This window comes from Pipistrellus hanaki, assembly GCF_964339955.1.
Source record: "Pipistrellus hanaki genome assembly, chromosome: 16".
Taxonomy (NCBI): Eukaryota; Metazoa; Chordata; class Mammalia; order Chiroptera; family Vespertilionidae; genus Pipistrellus; species Pipistrellus hanaki.
Genome location: NC_140518.1, coordinates 20835306 through 20856732, shown reverse-complemented (window position 1 = coordinate 20856732; position 21427 = coordinate 20835306). Strand labels below are relative to the sequence as shown.

General features: G+C 35.9%; 1 protein-coding gene across 2 annotated transcripts in view; it reads right to left on the bottom strand.

The window, feature by feature from the left end:
- Window positions 1–292: 292 nt before the first annotated feature.
- APPBP2 (amyloid beta precursor protein binding protein 2) overlaps window positions 293–21427 on the bottom strand; it is a 45760-nt gene continuing 24625 nt past the window's right edge. For both annotated transcript variants that reach the window (XM_084861722.1, XM_084861723.1), the window contains 8 exons: window positions 20543–20632; window positions 18116–18183; window positions 17930–18035; window positions 17123–17247; window positions 14017–14102; window positions 9691–9881; window positions 8249–8414; window positions 293–4842 (listed from right to left, as the gene is read on the bottom strand). In XM_084861722.1, the coding sequence (XP_084717848.1) occupies window positions 4589–4842; window positions 8249–8414; window positions 9691–9881; window positions 14017–14102; window positions 17123–17247; window positions 17930–18035; window positions 18116–18183; window positions 20543–20632 (1086 nt within the window). In that variant the 3' untranslated portion in view covers window positions 293–4588. The remainder of the gene's footprint in view (window positions 4843–8248; window positions 8415–9690; window positions 9882–14016; window positions 14103–17122; window positions 17248–17929; window positions 18036–18115; window positions 18184–20542; window positions 20633–21427) is intronic.

Here is a 21427-nt window from a genome sequence, read left to right as displayed (position 1 = left end):
TAAGTAAAATACTACATAAGTACCAAGAAGAAGAAACTTAAGCCTAAGGGAAGCCTCTCTTGTCATTGAGCTGCACAGGTAAGACTTTACATAGGTATTTTCATGGGCACCATTTCCAAATACTATTACCTGTGCCTCCTCTGCCATACATCTTTCTTTTCTTGAACAAGAGCACTTACGTTCTGGTTCCAACCGTTTCTCTCGCACTGTTCTCTAATGAAAACAGTCTGCAATGTTTAAATCCCAAGTCCTAATCAAAAGTGTTCAGACTAAATTGGAAACACACTATGAATGCAGGAACACTATATTTATTAGGTCAATAATTCATTTTTAGCAATACAAGTACAGAATATATCACAATGCTGGTTACAAACATACTTAGTATGGTTTAATGGTTACAAATAATGGTGGGTACTACAAGTTTGTGATAAGAATGATATGAAAGGTCATTATGACACAATGAAGAATTGTCAAAAAAAATCTATCAATGACCTTAGATATTTCTATAGAAATTATTGTGGCACTATTAGTGGGGATTCTCATGTAAAGAATTGTTAGTGATTTGCTTTTAATCATTTCATTAAGAGCTTTTTATTTTTAATGCGTTAAACTAAAATCCCCTGTTGCTTAATAAAATATAAAAATAGTACTGACCTGGTAATATTTAATAAAATGTAGCATTCATTCACATCATAAAAGTAGAACTAAACTGAAAAGTTTTAGTTACCATGGCAACATATCTTCCCATAAAAGGAATATACAGAAATGAGTCATGTTACACAAATGGTACCTGCAACAGTTATTTAGTGATCCAACATTTAACTTGTGCACCACAAACCAAGTTTTCTAGATATCTATATATAGCATATATTTTTAATCTTAAATTTTACTTTTGAAAAAATGTACACTTCAACAAACTCACTAAGGCCACTCATGCTATCGATACCTAGGATTGCAATTAAAGAAGGGTATTATTTAATCCTAAAATACACTCCTTCAGATCACCAACAAGGTACAACCAGTTTTCTGCCTAAAACATTCCTGAGATTTGTGGACAATACAACTCTATTAGTGTTCAAGCTGGAGATTAATCCAAATGTAAGATTTTTAAAAAAGAATTTTCTAGCAAGATCTGAGATTCTCCAAAGCCAAGAGATGAAATATACGTTAATTTTAAAGCAAAATGAAACTCTTAAAAAATTTGCACTAATTATAAATAAGTGTTTTTTCAGTAGTAACTTTGCTATTCTGAAAAAAGGAAAAACAAACAAAACACAACAAGCAGTTTGGAAGCATCAAGGCTACATATTCTGGGGAAAGAATAAATACCAACTTACAGTTAACTATACCTGCTACTTAGCAAACAATTCTTTCAGAAGTATGGCCAAATGCTTCAATGATGTTTTAGGCATGTTTACTGTTGAGTATTTGCATTAGAAGGAGCAGCCAAGTGGCAAGTTATTATTTATAAGGTTGCAGTCTCTGTACTCAATCTTCACCATATTATGAACTCTTCCCCAAACATCCTAGAAGCAAAGGTCTTTGTCAATTTTTTTTTATTTTCAAAAATGAAAAGCACGTTGGGATTACTATGAAGCAACAGCGAGTTCATTCTTAAGCAGAGACAGAGCTTTGATATGGTAATAAGGTCCTAAGGCTTTGAGCAAAGTCAGCTTTGGGGACCCATAAGAATAATGGTCTAAAAAACCCATTCGGCTCCATTACACTGGATGCAGAAGTGACTGACCACCTGTGTGGCACTGAGTGTTACGGAGCTCCCTGATGCACCCAACTTGAGTAGCACCAAACTTTAGGAAAAAGACTGGATAAGAGAAATGAAAGTCAGAGAGGATGAGACCAAAGGGCCCCCCCCCCCCCTTTTTTTACATTACTTTGAACTTCCAGAAAAATCTTTTAAATTGATCTAGGCTTCCTTACACACAATCCTACCATATAAGAAAACTTTGTGAGAGCTATTGGTTATTGTGAGATAATTTTTTTCTTCCTTGGAGATTTTTTTTTTTTTTTAAATTCTAGAAATTGTGGTGACATTTGCCTCTCTAACTTATTCTAAACATTCCACACTATAAATTATTAGGGTATTATTCTTCATTAGAACCATAAATAGCATATTAAGTTACATCACTAACAGAAGATGATAATCTTTTTTCTCAATCTAGAGTATTTGCATTATATCAAAGTGCTTGGATTGAGAGAAAACTACATTAAAGTAGTGATAATAAGGGAAAACTGCCAATGATTTTTATTTTTTAGATAAAACTGGCTGCCACTTAACATTATCATGCTGCGATCCTAGGCTCCTAGTATTATGTTGCTTTATCACAGAATATGAGCTAAATTAAGCTCAAACTGAATGAGGCCTTAAGTCATTTGCTTGATTTTATCCGAGGAAATGTTATATGTGCACAAAAACCCAAAAATATAGATTAAAAAAAAACTTCATATGGAAACATAACTTTCAAAATATTTATTGAAAAACAATTTACCATGACATTCCTATACCACAAACATACCACAGGACTCTAAATAACCAACAAAAGTATACGAAGCCTATCCTGAAAATATCTTTGGAGGTATTAAATATATAGGCCCATGAGGATAGAGCTGAGTAAACTTAAAAATGTTAGTCCTTGGTCACACAGACTATTTGGTAATTAATAAAGAGGTGCCGCTTGGCATTAGATTGCAATTAACTGGGAGGGGGAGGTGCATGTGTGCCAATGTACTTTTTTAGAAATTAGAAAGAAAACAATTGAATACACAGGTTTTAAAATCATGTAGATATAATCTTAGGATCTGGGTTTGTGTAATCTCATTAGGTACCTCCCCCAATCAATCCCCTCCCAGGGACTTAAAAATACTGGCTCATAACTAACAAGACTGCAAGTAACAGTTTTAAACAAGGTTATATTCGGGAAGTTCAAAAAGGTGTTTAAAATTTATCTGAAATCTCCAATTAATTTTTCTGTATTGAATGTGATGGACAGTTTAGATATGCCCCACCTCCCACCCCAACATGCATGTGAAAAGAAAACTGAAGTTCAACACACATCCACTCACCCATAGACTACTCCAGGCAGTCAGCCAGGGTTAACATCTCTAACAGCCAAGACACGGACCCCTGAAAATAGGGGGGAACCCTGATTCTTAACTATAGAGGCACCAAATAGGCCACTATAATAAGAACTGAGGTAACAGCAAAGACCATTTTGTTGCTTGGATTGCTACATGTCAACTTCTCAAATTTGAATATTACCTCAACATTAAACCACCTGACTTATAAAAAAAAAAAAAATCAAAACCCAATAAACAGAAAAAACAAAACAAAACAAAAGTTAGTGAGATAAACATATTAGGGAATTTTTCCATTTGACTCTTGAATTCAAATAAAATGACCCAGGTGTACTAATATGACCTAGTTGTACCATCTTAAACATAAAAATGAAAGATTTCTAAGACTTGTTTATTTGGGGCATTCATTTTTCTATTAATACCTATAAACCATATAGTAACCTAAAATTCTCATCCGGACAAGAGAAATTTCATGACTCTTAGCCAGTATACTTGTTAACCGCATTGATTATTAGGGTAACATTTAAAATGAGGGTGATGGATGCAGCAGGTATTATGGACTTTCTATGGCATTGCCATCTGTGTACCTTGACTAAAGCTATGCCACTTAAATTGCCAAGTTTGGTGTCTATTACATGAATATAATTTTTGCATTATCACTTTTCATTATACATCTAAGTGAAATCATTCTACCGATAAAGGTAAATGCAGGGGCTAAAATAATCTAAAGCCTCTGGTCCAAACAACCCTTTAACACTTCCTACATTAGGCTGGTCCTTTTTAGATCCTCCTGGTCCTGTTAGCAAATGTTATAAGAGCATCTTGCATTGTTGTACCAAAAGAAAAGAAAGACCAAGAGCTAAAACTGCTGGCCTATCAGCTTTTCTATTACTAACAGATCAACACTGGTCCAGTCCAGACGAATCTGACAGCCCTTCCCTTGTAACAGAGCTCTGGAGGGGCTGTATCCACTTCTCTGGGTCAGGAAGCCAAACCCAAGTCAGGATGTCCCTCTTCTACTAGTACTTCTGTTAATTTTCTATACTGCATATAAAGATTTTCCCCATGAAATTTCTTTACAGTACAGTATTGATACCTCCATAAGGAAGAATTATATGTTAAAAAGTTGTTAAAATCATCCTTACATAATAAGAATGCAACTCTTAAACTCTTAAATAGTTTTATTAGGGGTTCTTTTTTTCTTTCAGGCTTTCTGCAAAATTATTTAAAAAGAAAAAAAAAATTCCTGTTGTTTGTTCTACTAAGTTGAAAATATGGGCCAGACTACTTATACATGCGGTACATGCGGAATATAACTGAATATATGCTTATACCTACGGACACTCTGTAAGATAGGGATCACCCAAATAGGGTCAATGGACTGGACCAGTGTTTCAATGCAAATTCCAGCCCCAAAAAACAACATGGTTTTGATTTCACAGTATGAATTCCCTGGAATCTGGGAAAAGGTATGTTAGTTAACTGAGGTCATGCCTCAGCAGCTCGGTCCCTCAGCATGCTGAGAAATCAGAAAGGACTGCACCACTTCTTCAGTGGACTGGGGGCTGGTATTGACGTCTTCAAGAGCATCGGTCACTGAATACTGTCGATCTCGCAACCGGTTCCAGTTAGACAGAATATTGTGATATTCAAACACTTTCTCGTAATTTCCGATGGAGTTGTAAAGTTTAATGAGACCTCGGTAATCATATTCTAGTCCACTATAGCCTTCACCAAAAAGTTTCTTCCCTGAAAATAATAAACAATAACACACAGAAAAGAAAAAGAAAGTTCATTTAAGGAAATAACAAACAAGTTTCTATACAACAACACGAGTTCAGTTCTTTAATTAGAGTGGCTTGGTTTTTATTCCCTTGAAAGGAATAAATTCACTTCTTGCAGCAGTGCTTACCAACCCAGTCCTATCCAAAACTAACTCTAAGGCTTTCAAAATTTTTTCTGCTTAAAGCAGTTGGTTTCACCAGCATAAAATTACATAGTTTGAAAGACTAGTAAAGAATAATAGCAGCACCTTCAACGATAGAAAAATACATATGCACAAGGCTAATCACTGTAGCACGCTTTATGATCGGAAAATACTAGGAACAAATGAGAATAACCATAGTATATCCATTCAATGTTATATTATGCATCTGTACACAAAGGAGGAAGCTCTTAGCTAGTTCTCTATGAACTGAAATGGAGCAACTTATAGGGGATATTGTTAAGTTTAAAATGAAAAGCAAAGTACAAAAGTACTTAATAGTATGCTATCTTTGGGTAAGAAAGGGAAAACAAAATATTTATGTATCTGAACATTTGTGCATAAAGATATATAGAAAGGGTAAATGAGAAAATAATGAAATTGGCTACTCATAACAAGTGGGTGAGAAGTGGGTAGAGAAATTTAGGGGGATATCACACACCTGTAAACATATCTTTCTCTAAATACTTCCAACTTTTAGAACATTAATATTTCACATACTCAAAAAAAAAAAGTAACCAAGTAAATAAAGATGGGGGAAATGTTATACAAACAAAAACAATGAACCTAATTATGTTTAAAATGAATAACTTACTCTGACTAGCTGGGGTGTAGAAGAATAATAACCCAAGTAAATTTTGAAATATTCTGAGTATGCTAAAGAAAAATAAAACTAAAAAGTTATTGAATTCTAATTAGTAGGTTTGTTTTTCACATTAAAGATTAACAATTCTAAAACTACTTTCTGTGTATTTTAGGGCTGAGCAAGTAAAATTATAGATAATGGGGAATCCACACATATAAGATACATGGTTTGACAAAGGTAGCACTGCAGAGGAGAGAGGACAATCTTTTGAAAAAAGTGGTCCATTGGAGTGCTGTCCAGTGCACCAAAAAGGTTGTGGGTTTGATACCCCCCTAACCTAGGCTATGGTTTTGATCACGGTCAGGGTGTGTACTAAAGGCAACTGACATTTCTCTCTCACATCAATGTCTGTCTCTCTCTCCCTTCCTCTCTAAAAAAAAGTCCTTAGTAGAGGATTAAAAAAAGAAAAAGGTTCTGGGGCAACTGGGCAACTGTATATCCACACTAGGGAGGAGAGGGGGGAAAGGGGAAAGGAAAAATTTAAGCCTTACCTGACACAATAAAAACAATCAATTTCAGGACTATAGATCTAAATGTGAAAGGTAAAATAAAGTTTCCAGAAGATAATCTTTTAAATGAATATCTTCATGACTTTGGGATAGGAAATATTTCTTAAACAGAATACAAAAGATGCTAATCATAAAAGAAAAAAATATATATTTGATTACATTAAAATCTAAAACTTCTGCCGAAACCGGTTTGGCTCACTGGATAGAGCGTTGGCCTGTGGACTGAAAGGTCCAGGGTTCGATTCCGGTCAAGAGCATGTATTTGGTTGCAGGCACATCCCCAATATGGGGTGTGCAGGAGGCAGCTGATTGATGTTTCTCTCTTATCAATGTTTCTAACTCTCTATTCCTCTCTCTTCCTCTCTGTAAAAAATCAACAAAATATATATTAAAAAAAAAAACAAGCAGTAGAGTGATCTGTAACACATATAACCAACAAAAGACTTGTTAAATCCATATTACATAAAAAAAACTTCTATAAACCAGCCGAGACGGGTTTGGCTCAATGGATAGAGCGTCGGCTTGGGGACTGAAGGGACCCGGGTTCGATTCCGGTCAAGGGCATGTACCTTGGTTGCGGGCATATCCCCAGTGAGGGGTGTGCAAGAGGCAGCTGATCGATGACTCTCTCTCATCGATGTTTCTAACTCTCTATCTCTCTCCCTTCCTCTCTGTACAAAATCAATAAAATATATTAAAACAAACAAACAAACAAAACTTCTATAAACCAGTAAGAAAATGACAGAGAAGTCAATATAAAAATGGAGAAGTTGCCCTAGCCCAGTGGTCGGCAAACTCATTAGTCAACAGGGCCAAATATCAACAGTACAACGATTGAAATTTCTTTCGAGAATCAAATTTTTAAAACTTAAACATCTTCTAATGCCACTTCTTCAAAATAGACTTGCCCAGGCCGTGTATTTTGTGGAAAGCCACACTACTAAAGGGGCCAAAGAGTCCATGTGGCTTGCGAGCTGCAGTTTGCTGACCACGGCCCTAGCCAGTTTGGCTCAGTGGATAGAGCATCGGCCTGCAGACTGAAGGGTCCCAAGTTCGATTCCAGTCAAGGACACGTGCCAGGGTTGCGGGTTCGATCCCCAGTAGGGGCGTGCAGGAGGCAGCCAATCAATGATTCTCTCTCATCATTAATGTTTCTATATCTCTCTCCATCTCCCTTCCTCTCTGAAATCAATTTTTAAAAAATATATATTTTATTGATATTTTACAGAGAAGAAGAGAGAGACAGAGAGTTAGAAACATCGATGAGAGAGAAACATCAATCAGCTGCCTCCCACACATTTCCCACTGGGGATGTGCCCGCAACCAATGTACATGCCATTGACCAGAATTGAACCTGGGACCCTTCAGTCTGCAGACCGATGCTCTATCCACTGAGCCAAACCGGTTTCAGCAATAAAATATTAAAAAAAAAAAAAAGAAAAAAAAAAGGAGTTCTAATAGGCACATTAAATGATGATCACAGTATCTAATTTTCTGATATATAAGCCTGAACTGGAAACAATCCAAATGTTCTGAAAATACATTAACCATAGATTGAATAAACAAATGATATACTTATCCAATAATATATTATTATAGCACTGGAAATTAACAGACAATAGTGATATGGAACAACACAGATGATTTTCATTATTCATGTTCACCAAAAGAAGCCAGAGATATAAAAATATACATGATTCCATTAATACCAAGTTAAAAAAACAGGTGAACCTGATCTATAATTAAATCAGAGAATGGAGGGAGTAATAATTACACAAATACTTTAATTTTTAAAATAACTATTTTTGCCTATACTTAATGTTGTGTCATACTTCATTCTGGTTTCAACATCAATAAATCACGTTTAGTAAAATGTTCCAGGTAATTTTGGGGAAATTTCTAGAAAAACAGGGTAGCGCTAAACTGATTTAAATCTTGGTAACAACACTTCCCTTATAATATATAAGATATGTTGATCTCTAAATCAACTGATCTAGAAAATATAAAATAACATACCAATTGCTATAGATCGCAAATAAAGTTTCTCAGCATTTTCATACTGATTCATGTCATAATTATATAAAGAAGCCAGATGTCCCACTGAAAGGGCAACTTCATAATCTTCTTGACCAAGAAGTTGCTCTTTAATCTGAATTGCTTTGATATGCATTTCTTCAGCTTCCTGGAAAAAAAAAAATAAGCCATACAAACCATTAATTGTGCTTTGCCTTTTGTCAACAATTCTTACCCAATAAACAAGATTCTTCTATGCTCAAGAGATTTTATGAATGTCATAAGGTAATCAGGTCAGAGAATATACTGTTATTCCAAAAGTTAACTGTGAGAAGCATTAACAATTTGGGGAAGCTATGTATACAACCTAATGATAGTAATAACCTAACCGATATATAAATCTAGTTCTATGCCAAAATAACAAGAGAAAACTCGTCCTGGTAAGAAAATGTTAGAAGAAAGTATCATTAAAACATTATATAAATGAAAATTATTTCTTTCAGTTAATACACTCTAAAATTTAACTGAACCTTGTGAAGCTTGAAATTCCATATGAGAGCATGTTGATTTATACAGAAGTATATTTTATTTTTTGGAGTTATAATTTTTATTCTGACAAATTAAACTCAGATTAACTGAGGAATAAGTAGATTTTCAGGTAAAAAATAAATATCTTAGGCAGGTGCTCCCATCCTTTCCTCATTGTGACCCTAAAATGGACATTAAGAATTTATAACCCAGCCCTAACCGGTTTGGCTCAATGGATAAAGTGTCGGCCTTCGGACTGAAAAGTCACAGGTTCCATTCCGGTCAAGGGTATGTATCTTGGTTGCGGGCACATCCCCAGTAGGGAGAGTGCAGGAGGCAGCTGATCGATGTTTCTCTCTCATTGATGTTTCTTAACTCTCTATCCCTCTCCCTTCCTCTCTGTAAAAAAAAAAAAAAAAAAAAAAATCAATAAAAAAATCAATAAAATATTAAAAATAAAATTATAACCCAAAATTCTAAGAGAAATTCAGTAAATTTTATCACTATGATTAATATAATAATACTGATAATATCTGACATTTCTTGCATATCCTCTGTGCTAGGCATTCTGCCACTGCTGTACTCAACCTACCTAAAAACTATGTTTTAAGTCTAACATGCATATTAGCCTTTAGGGTTTGATATATTTCTTATTTTTTCAAGATCTGGATTTTTGAAACTTTATATTTTAACGATGTTGCTTTATACTACATATTTCTCAAAATTTTTCCAGTTTTTTTTTCTTTCATTTTTATTGTTGAAAGTATTACATATATCCTCTTCCCCCCCATATATTTTCCCAAATTTTTAATGAAATAAGGTATGGGTAAAATAAATGAATACTTTATTATTTAAGATTATGCTTTATTACTTTAGATTATTTAGAGAAAGAAAAATATAGTAAAACACATTTCTACCTTAAATTTTCTCATTGACTGATAAAGTCTTCCAAGGTTTCCATAGTGTTTTGCAGTCTGGACATTGAATTCCCCAAAAGCTTTTTTAGCCAGTTGGAGTGAAGATAGGTGCAAATCATGAGCTTCTTGAAGCAGCCTCTGTTCAGTTTCTTTATTATGACAGTCAATTGCAATCTCCTCTAAAATAAGTGCTGAATAAGAAAGCAATGAAATTAGTGTACTTTCAAACCACCTACCAGAGCTAATCTGAGCATATAATTTAAAATTAAATGCATATACACATGGATATGGTTTAAAACTGATAAAGTATTCCACCTCACTGGGGGAGGGGAAAACACAAAATTTTTTTTTTTTGAGGGGGTGTCATTCAAATTTAAGAAAAACATTGGTATTTCAAATTATTTGCAGAATTAATTATTGTACTAGACTGTTATACATTGCCAGTATGAATTTGTTTTTTAAAGGAAAAGGCAAACATTTTAAAGTTATGAAACTGTGTCGAGGAGAACCTAAGCATAGTTGAAAATTTTGAAACTACACTATTATAAAATATAACCTTTAATCAAATACAACAGAAGAACTGATTTCCTTCTACTCGACCAACCAAATCAGGTATGAAGATACTTCACTTTCAAAGTCACATTCAAGGTTTCAAATTTCACTTAAAGCCTCAAAAAGAGTCTTTTACCAGGTAATTTTATTTCTAGGAAAACTGGCCATGTACACAAAAGTAAAAAAGATTTCGTTCACTGCAGCATTTTTAAAATCAAAGGATTAAAAACAATATAAAGGTCCAAAAACAGAGGTGAGGTTAAAAATATCAGAAAAAAGGACATATAGCTACTTGTACTAACAAGGAAAAATGTTCATAATAAGTGTAAAAAAGATTGTAAAAATAAGAAAAAATGTTTTCATTTACTATATTGAGTGCAAAAAAGTCTTAAAATATTTCACCAAAATGTTGCTTCTGGATTGATAAAGCTTCAGGTGACTTTATTTTTTCTCTTTTCTATCTTTTAATTTAAAAATATATATTTTTTACTGATTTTTTACAGAGAGGAAGGGAGAGGGATAGAGAGTTAGAAACATCGATGAGAGAGAAACATAAATCAGCTGCCTCCTGCACACCCCCCATTGGGGATGTGCCCGCAACAAAGGTACATGCCCTTGACCGGAATTGAACCTGGGACCCTTCAGTCCGCAGGCTGATGCTCTATCCACTGAACCAAACGAGTTAGAGCTATTTTTTTTTTTTTAATATATTTTATTGATTTTTCAGAGAGGAAGGGAGAGAGCGAGCTAGAAACGTCGATGAGAGAGAAATATCGACCAGCTGACTCTTGCACACCCCCTACTGGGGATGTGCCTGCAACCCAGGTACATGCCCTTGACCGGAATCGAACCTGGGACCTTTCAGCCCGCAGACCAACGCTCTACCACTGAGCCAGACCGGTTTCGGCTAGAGCTATCTTTTAATTTTTGACATTGATCATACTATTACTTGTGTAACTTTTAAAATGCAAACTGGTGCCCAGCCAATATAGCACAGGGGGAGCATCCACCCATGAACCAGGAGGTCTCAGTTTGATTCCCAGTCAGGGTACATGCCCGGGTTTCAGGCTTGTAGGAGGTGTGCACAAGGCAGCAGACTGATGATTCTCTGTCATCATTGATGTTTCTCTCTCTCTCTCTCTCTCTCTCTCTCGCCCTTCATCTCTAAAATCAATAAAAACATCTTTAGCCTGGCTGTGGTTGCTCAGTGTCGACCTATGAACAAGGAGGTTGCGTTTCAATTCCCTGTCAGGGCACATGCCTAGGTTGTGAACTCGATCTCCAGTGGAGGGCGTGCAGAAGGCAGCCAATCAATGATTCTTTTTAATCATTGATGGTTCTCTCTTCCCCTCTCCCTTCCTCTCTGAAATTAAATAAATAAATAAATATAAATATATAAATAAAATGTTTAAAAAATAAAATAAATACAAACTAAGAGGGGGGAAAAAACCCCGTTTCAGAATTAAGGTAAAATTTGCATGAAGTTAGCACAAGGGTGACCTAATTAAGTTGGCAAAATAAATACCTTAAATCAGGGGTCCTCAAACTTTTTAAAGTGGGGGCCAGATCACGGTCCCTCAGAGAGCTGGAGGGCCGGACTATATGAACTACTAATTCCTACTGTAACACCTCGGCTGCGCTCACTGCCCAAAAAACCTGGCGGGCCGGATCAGACTCCTTTGCGGGCCGCATGTGGCCCGCGGGCCGTAGTTTGAAGACCCCTGCCTTAAATGCTTGGTAGTGATTATAGGAAAAGTTAAAATAAAAAAATAATGTGGTATTTATTAATAGTCTTGAAACAGCCCTTGCCAGTATGGCTCAGCAGATAGGGCGTCAGCCTGCAGTCTGAAGGGTCCCAGGTTCAATTCTGGTCAAGGGCATGTACATTGGTTGCAGGCACATCCCCCAGTGGGGGTGTGCAGGAGGCAGCTGATCAATGTTTCTCTCTCATCAATGTTTCTAACTCTCCCTCCCTCTTGGTAAAAAAATCAATAAAAAATATGTTTTTTAAAAAGTCTTGAAACAGAGAGATGCAAATCAAAACAACAATGCGGTACCATCTCACATCTGTCAGAATGGCCAACATCAACAAATGACAAGTGTTGGCGAGGTTGCGGAGAAAAAGGAACCTCGTGCACTGTTGGTGGGAATGCAGACTGGTGCAACCACTGTGGAGAACAGTGTGGAGTTTCCTCAAAAAACTGAAAATGGAACTGCCATTTGACCCAGTAATCCCATTCCTAGGAATATATCCCAAGAAACTAGAAACACCAATCAGAAAGGATATATGCACACCTACGTTCATAGCAGCACAATCTACAATAGCCAGAATTTGGAAACAGCCTAGGTGCCCGTCAGCAGATGATTGGATAAAAAAACTGTGGTACATCTACACAATGGAATACTATGCTGCCATAAAAAAGAAGGAATTCTCATCATTTGCAGCAACCTGGATGGAACTGGAGAACATCTTGCTGAGTGAAATAAACCAATCAATGAAAGAGAAACACCACATGACCTCACTCATTTATGGAAAATAAAGAACATTATAAACTGATGAACCAAAAGATAGATACAGAGACAGTAAAGCGACAAGCAGACTGTCAAATTACAGCAGGTAGGGTAGGGAGATCTGGGGGAGATAATAGATCGACCGAAGGACTTGTATACATGCATATAAGTATAACCAATGGACACAAAACTCTGGGGAGGGAGTGTATGTATGGGAGGGGGGGGGGGCAATGTTAAAATATGTACACAGGTAATAATTTAATAAAAAAAAAAAAAAAAAGAGCCAGGACCGGTTTGGCTCAGTGGATAGAGCGTCAGCCTGCGGACTGAAAGGTCCCGGGTTCGATTCCGGGCAAGGACATGTACCGTGGTTGCGGGCACATCTCCAGTGGGGGGTGTGCAAGAGGCAACTGATTGATAACTCTCTCTCATCGATGTTTCTAACTCTCTATCCCTCTCTCTTTCTCTCTGTAAAAAATCAATAAAATATATTTTTTTTAAAAAGAAAAAAAAAAGAAAAAAAAAATCTTGAAACATTAAGGATAATGTGATATGCAGCGGAAGAATCTTGCACTATAAAACTGAAGGCATGTGAAAAACCCATCTTCAGTTTGCTATCCATGTTCCTGTGCAATAATCCTTCATGTTATATACATAAATGAATGCATGTAAATGAAGGAAGGAAGGGATGGGGCTAGACATTCTAGCTTATTAACAATACTATATGAGAGAAGCGAACAACCTTTCATTACGAACCAGTGGCAATTATTTATTTGTTGTTTTTAATCCTCACCTGGGGATATTTTTCCATTGATTTTTTTTTTTTTTTTTTTTTTTAAAGAGTGGAAGAGAAAGGGAGAGACAGAAAGAAATGTCGATGTGAGAGAAACACATGGATTAGTTGCTTCCTGCACCTGTCCCAACCAGGGCCCAGGCCAGGGAGGAGCCTGTAACTAAACTGAGGTATGTAATCTTGACTGGAATCGAATCCTGAAACCTTCTGTCCACAGGCTGACACTCTATCCACTGAGCTAAACCAGATAGGGCTGGAAATTACTTTGAATCAATGGATCTGCTATCCTAGTATATAGATAGAGTCTAATCCTAAGCACTACCCCTAAAGAAATCAACAAATAACCTTATTTTATACCATATATCATCAATTAAAAAATATGAGAGACTAGACATCAATTACAATTGGTAGCTAAAGAAATCTAATACAGACAGACAGATAGATAGTGAAGACTAAATTATGAAGGGTACCTTTCACCCTCTTTGAAGAAGCCAAAAGAAGATGATCTTCAGGTAGGATGTGGGTAATGATACCAATAGCTCTTTCTGCGTGAAATCTGCAATACAGATAGATATATTCTGGCATTTCTTCCCCACCCCGCTTCCCTCTCAGGCCTTCTTCCCTCCCTCCCTCTCTTCAACACCAAGTCATCAAATTAAACCTTCAGTGCCCACCATTTAGAAATAAATAAGCAATACAGATAGATAAGTATATTCTGGTATTTCCTTTAGTTACAAGTGATTTAAGCATTCTTGAAAAACACAATTTATAAAATAATACTGAGAATTTCTAACATATATAGTATAAAACAAAAAAAAATTATTATTTTTTTTTTTGTTTAAATTTCCATCTGCTTGTGAACTGAACTTTTAACATCCAATGGATTCCCATCTCCCTCAGAATAAACTATAAAGTTGTTATTACAACCTACAAGGCTCAAAACAATCTTTTACTGGGCTAACCTCATCTCCCACCATTTTTAAAAACAACACTTCCAGTCACAAGGTTTTCTGAATATGCAAATCATGCTCTTATATAGGACTCTGAAATACTCTTCCCTTGAATATCTACATGGCTCACTCCTCACTGAAAAGCCTTTCTAGCCTATACAGAAGTCCCTAAATAATCTACAACCACTCTCTAAACTCCTAGTTTACTTTATTCTTCACAACACGCATCCTCACCTGATATGTTTGTTTATGGCCTATCTCACCAAGCAGAAGGTAAGCTATTTGTCTATCTTATCTGTCAGTTCCTTAAAAAATCTCTAAGCTTTCTATCTCCATCTTCCAAGTAATCATTATTTTATTACATTAAATACCTTCTAATTCACTGTCTATTTAATTGTGTCTAATATGCTAGCTAACTTATCTACTGAGTTTTAATGTCAATTACCACTTTCTAAATCTAGCTATGTTTTTTTTATAACAGCTCTTATATTAAGATGTAATTCATACCACATAATTCACCTAAAGTGTACAACTCAATAGTTTTTAGTATGTTGACAGAGTTGTGTACCCATCACCACAATCAATTTCAGAATATTTTCATCACCCCCAAAAGAAACTCCTTGCCATTAGCAGTAACCCTACATTTCCCTTCAACCTCTTAGCCCTATACAACTAACCACCTTTACTTTCTGTCTCTATGGATTTGCCTATTCTGGATATTTCATATAAACATAATCATACAAATGTTGTTCTTTGTGACTGGCTTCTTTCACTTAGTACATGTTTTTCAAGGTTCATCCATTCTGTAGCATGTATCAGATGTTTTGTTTTTAAATATGCCCTTTTTCTCTTTTGTTTCCCCTCCAAAATATTACTGATTCCTTCTTTAATATCGGGGTCAGAATTATTTTCTGTAAAGGGTCAGATAGTAAAGATTTTAGGTTGTGTGGGCCACACATGCTGTCCCAACTACTCAACTCTGCTGCTGTAATGTGAAAGCAGTCAGACAATACATCAGAGAAGGAAAAATGCTATGTTCAAATAAAAATTTATTATGCCTGCATGCCATAATTTGCCAACCCATTTATATCTTTAATTATTTAAGAATACTTACTTTATATAATATCAACCAAAAAGTTCTGTTAAGCAACATTCTTAGGGTCCTAATCCTGTTCATTATGTCTACTGACTCTCATTCGTAAGGAAATGTTGCCCTACTTATTTTTAATTTTTTAGAATGGTGAGTTCATCTTAGGTTGAGCTGAGTCTACGGGAAACCTATATTGTTTGGTTTGAGGGTTATTTCCAAGAGTTTTACATTTTCTCTTGAAAAGCATCCCAAGAGAACTAGTCTCAATGCTTTTCAATGTTTTTCTCAATCTGAGGGTTCCTCTAGGCATGATTCCCAAACACAAGAGAGCTCCATGTCTGTAGTTATAAATATCCATATGAGGAATTTCTGACAAGTTTCCCTGTCATCTCTCTTGCCAGTGGCCAAATTATTTTTTCCAGTCTACCCTTCCCTGAGAGTAGCTTTGATCCTGGCTTCAAGTGAAGACTTCAGTCCTAACTCACAGCTTACTGTAGGCTAAATGCTTTGTCTCTTAAACCCAGGACTGCTGTTCAACCAAAATTTCAGAAACTTGTAAGCTTTCCCACTTCTCCAGGGCAGTTATACCATAGTTTGGATTTTAGTTGATTAAATAATCGTGCATTATAGGCCCATGGAAGCTTCCTTCTTCTCTTGCAAAATGTTATGCATTTTAAAAAATAATTGTTTTATTCAGTATTTCGGTGTGTTCTGGACGAGAAGTTTTTAGGTTAAGTCTGCCATTTAGACAGAGGCTACTACTATATTACTCACAAGAAAAATTATTGGAGAAAATATTCAAAAGATATCTATACTAATAAAAGGTTAATATGCTAATTAGACCATCCAGACATCCTTTCTGACAAAGCCAGGCCCGGGCAAAGCTGCCCACCCATGGTCCCCTAAAGCTGCGGCCAGCCTGGGCAAAGCCAGCTCCAGTCCAGGGTGCCTGCAGCCAGCCAGAGGGAGGAAAGCCAGGGTCCCAGGTGCCTGCAGCCAGCTGGAGGGGGAAGTCCTGGGTCCCAAGTGTGGGGCTGAGGCAGAGGCCGTTAGGGGCGATCAGGCCAGCAGGGGAGCAGTTAGGGACGATCAGGCCAGCAGGGGAGCAGTTAGGGACGATCAGGCTTGCAGGCAGGCAGGCAGGCAGGCAAGCAGTTAGGAGCCAGTGGTCCCAGATTGTGAGAAGCATGTCCAACTGCCAGCTTAAGCCGGCAGTGGGACATCCCCCATGAGGTCCAGGATTGGAGAGGGTGCAGGCCAGACTGAGGGACCTCCCTGCCCCTGCATGAATTTCATGCACTGGGCCTCTAGTATTCTATAAGAAGATATACAAGTCTCTATATTAAACCACATAAACTCTAAATGAATGGCTTATAAATTGGTATGATTTTAAAATGTCAAGATATTTTAGGCATTATATTAGAGCTCCCGGAAGACAAATTTAATGCATAAAGTACAATAAATACTACTGTACTAGGACTAACAAAACAATAGCAAGAATATATAATCCCTCATGAAAAGGAACATAAAACTTACAGTGCATTGTCAAATTTCCCAGAGCTATATTGGTGAACATAAGAAGAATAAGCCAAGTCTTCATGAGCTGTTGCTACATGGATATTTTTGCCACCAAACACTGACTGCCGAATGTCAAGGGCTGCCTAAAAAGTCATAAAAATAATTGATAAAAAATGTAAATCCTTAGAAACCACTACTCAGTTAAATTAAGCATCCTAGTAATTTAAATATATATCCTATATACTTATCCCACCAGTTTTTAAGTAAAGTCCTACTGCACTTAAATCACAAGAGAACATAAAAGTTACCTACAAGGCTTTATTTTCTGAAGATTGAGTCGTACTCAAAGGCGATGGCTTAAATATAAAAACCATTCATATATCTTGAGAATCATATCAGTGTTTTTTTTCTATGTTTTTTCAGATGTGAACTATAAAATCAAGGATACCTTGTCCAGAACCATGGCAAAAACATAATTTACCTGAGAAAGATTCAGATAAGGCTGAAAATAGCTTTGTCTCTATTGACCCTCCTTGCTATTATAAAGGCAGCTATGACTTGCCTAAATCAACAAGGACAAGCCATCACCTGGGCAAATGAAATGGAAGAGTGCTCTTTAATATGAGCCCACAATCCACAACTCTTTTCCTGGATGATTCTCTTTAATTCTTAAAACATTAACTTGTAAGCTTTCTAGTTATTAGTCATCATATATGAGGAGGAGCTTAGAAAGTTATTTTCCGAGAGTAGTTTATACACTGAAAACAATTAGAGGTCAGCAAATCAATTTAGGTTGAAAGAAAAAAAGTGTAACTATTAACATACCTGATAAATTGCAACAGACTGACAGATATTATCTACATTGAGTAAGTAGAAACCATAATCTAGCAGCGTGTCAGAATATTTTGGGTGTTTGGATCCAAAATGATCCCTAAAAAAAGATACAAAACTATTAAGGAATCTATTAGAGACAGATAGTTTGAAGTGGTATTTTTAACAACAATCACCTACCGTGCCAAATATACTGCATGTTTAATTAACTGTTCTGCCTTCTTAAATTCACGTTTTACAACACAAGCCTAAAGATAAAGTAAAAATTTATTAAATAACTCAGTGTGTTAAAATGAGTATACTTTATATATTAAACTATAATGATCAAAAAGCGCCTTAAAACAAAAGAAGCGTTCTATTTGTAATTATTTTACTTCCAACTTGAAAATTATATTATAAACAGATCTAAATATATCCTGGGAAGTTATAGAGATTAAATTTTTAAAAATATATTTTATTGATTTTTTACAGAGAGGAAGAGAGAGGGATAGAGAGTTAGAAACAACGATGAGAGAGAAACATCCATCAGCTGTCTCCCGTACACCCCCTACTGGAGATGTCCCCGCAACCAAGGTACATGCCCTTGACCGGAATGGAACCTGTGACTTTTCTGTCCGCAGGCCAACGCTCTATCCACTGGCCAAACCGGTTTTGGCTAGAGATTAGAATTTTGATAGCCATGCCCAATACAAACCTGCTCACAAAGTTGGTATACTCTCATCCTTCCTTATTATTAAAATAAAATGGGGGGGGGGGGGGTAGGGCTCACCATGTTATTTTCTAGGGCACTTATTTATATTCCAGTTCTAGACTAGCTTTACAACAACTATCATTTTCATCTGACAAGTCTTATATGCACAGAATTTTTAGTTTTCCTTTTACTTCTTAAAGTATTTTGATTCATGAGGATAGTCAGTAGTTTTAAAACTCTAATATCATTTGTATACATAAATATAAATCTTGAACATATATTTAATTGTCTTTATATTAAATATATGCCCTGCCTGGGTAGTTCAGTTGGTTACAGCTTTGTCCCAAATGCCAAGGTTGAGGGTTTAATCCCCATTCAGGATCAAACCAATGAATGCATAAGTAACTGAAACAATGAATACATAAGTAACTGAAACAAATCAAAATCCTTCTCTCTCTAAAAATCAATAAAAATATTCATATACATTTCACAGAAATTATACTCTTCTAAATCTATAATTTTAGAATCTGTTTTCTAATTGACAGTAAAACCAACCAAAATGTAATATTCAAAACTGAAAAACTTATGAGTATAGATAGAGCATATTTAAAATGTACATCAAAAAATAAAAATAAAATAAAATGAACATCAATGCTGCCTCAGTGCACCAAAGCAACAATTTTTGTTGTTGTTGTTGTTAATTCATATGTTTTATTAACCCATATACAAGTACTTGTCTTCTGGTTTGTTGAAGCAACAGACCAAACAACATTGGCCACAACAATGTCTGTTAAAGTGGCTGGCCATAAAAACTCCAGCACCACATTCATGTAAAGTGCACTCCCAATGAAGGCAACTGATTTTGCCATTCGCAGTCACTTTGTAGTATTTCAGGACAGCCAGCTTAATCTTTCTCTTATAGTTATTCTTCTTGGGAATGGTGTTAAGATTTCTTCCTTTTCTTAGCACCACAACCAAGACTCAACACAAGATGAGGAGTGGTCTGGGGGGGTGGGGGTTGGGGGAATTGGAATGGGAGGTTGAAGACAAATATGTGATACCTTAATCAATAAAGAGATTAATAAAAAATAAATAAAATTTTAAAAAAGATGAGTGGTGGTCTTTTTTTGAATGTTGTCATTAGACAAAGTACAACCATCTTCCAGTTGCTTGCCAGCAAAGATCAGCCTTCGCTGATCAGTAAGAATTCCTCACCCTGGAACTTGGCCTTTACATTTTCTATTGTATCCGAGGGTTCAACCTCGAGAGTGAGATGGTCTTCCCTGTAAGGGTTTTCATGAAAATCTGCATCTTGGCAGGAATTCCATCACAGATGGTGAATGAGCAAGAAAGAGTGAAGTGTAGGACCACAGGGTTTCCCAGTCCAAAGCAGCAATTTTAGATATTACTAACTGGCCTCAAAAAGTTAATGCATTTATTTACAGAAAAAGAAACTAAAGGAAAAAATCATATATTTATTGCCTATCAAGTCAATTATAGAACGCTGACATACTATGAGAGTACAGTACTATGACCAAAAGATTTAATACCTCTAGGAGAAAGGTAACCAAAGCCTATATAGCCATGGCATAAGTTCAGGTTGCTGTAAAGGTTAAAACACACACACACACACACACACACACACACACACACACACACCCACCAAAACAAAAACACAAATTCAAGCATAATAGCATCAAAATACTATTTTGATCTGTACTTCAGAGAACTGATTATAAAAATAAGTTTTTTCACGTTTTCTGGGAAATCAGCTTTCTAAAACTGAGAATGTAAATTTAGAAAATAGATTTTGTTAGTCCACAGAGTATGCAACACCTAATTTGTTAAATAAGTGAGTTAAGACAAATTTAAAGTTTGCTAAATCCTATAATTAATTTAACATTACACTCACTCACCTTAGAAGCTTGTCTTAAAACATCCACTACAACTTTGACTGGTAAGCCTGCTGTGATTTCTTTCATTGCCTCAATGCACCATTTGTATGCCTAAAGAAAAAAAAAATTAAAAAAAATATATATATATTTTTTCTTTCTGCAAATTTTCAAGAACTTGAACACATAAAATATTTACACTTAAATTTTTTTCTAAGGCTAAATTCTTTGGATATGTAACACATATTGAAGAAATCAGAGCCATGTTCTCTTCTCTTTGCACATACTGTTCCCTCTGCCTTAGAATACATTCCTCTTTCCTCTTAACCCATCTAACTCATCTTTCAAGTTTCAGTCCTAGACTAGGTTTCCTATACTTTCCTTCTCCTATTGTAATGCTTACTATTTAATTTTTTTCATGTTTTATTTTGTTGTATGTATTGGGATAACATTGGTTAATAAAATTATATATACACATCTGTATATTGTATTGTTTGTTCACTACCCCAAGCCCAGTCTTCCATCACCATTTATCCCCCTCTATACCCTTCCCTACCTCCTCCAGCCACCTTTTCCTCTGGTACAATCACCGTGCTATTGTCTGTGTCAATGAGCAGGTACTATTTTATATCTTTCTTGCTTGTTTAGGTGACTGCTTCCTTTCTGCCAGCTATTGTTCCAAACACACATTTAACTGACACAACAGCCCTATAAAATATGTAACATTTCTATGGAAAACTGAGGGGCAGAGAAGTTAACTGCCAGGCAGTGTGCTAGTATCTAGGTATCTAGTGAGGCACAAAACATAAAATGATACTCCTCTCCTAGTACTTAGTGGAAGAAAGGGGGGGGGGGGGGAGAGAGAGGAGAGAAAGGCAAAATAAACTATTTTGGACAATAAGAACAACT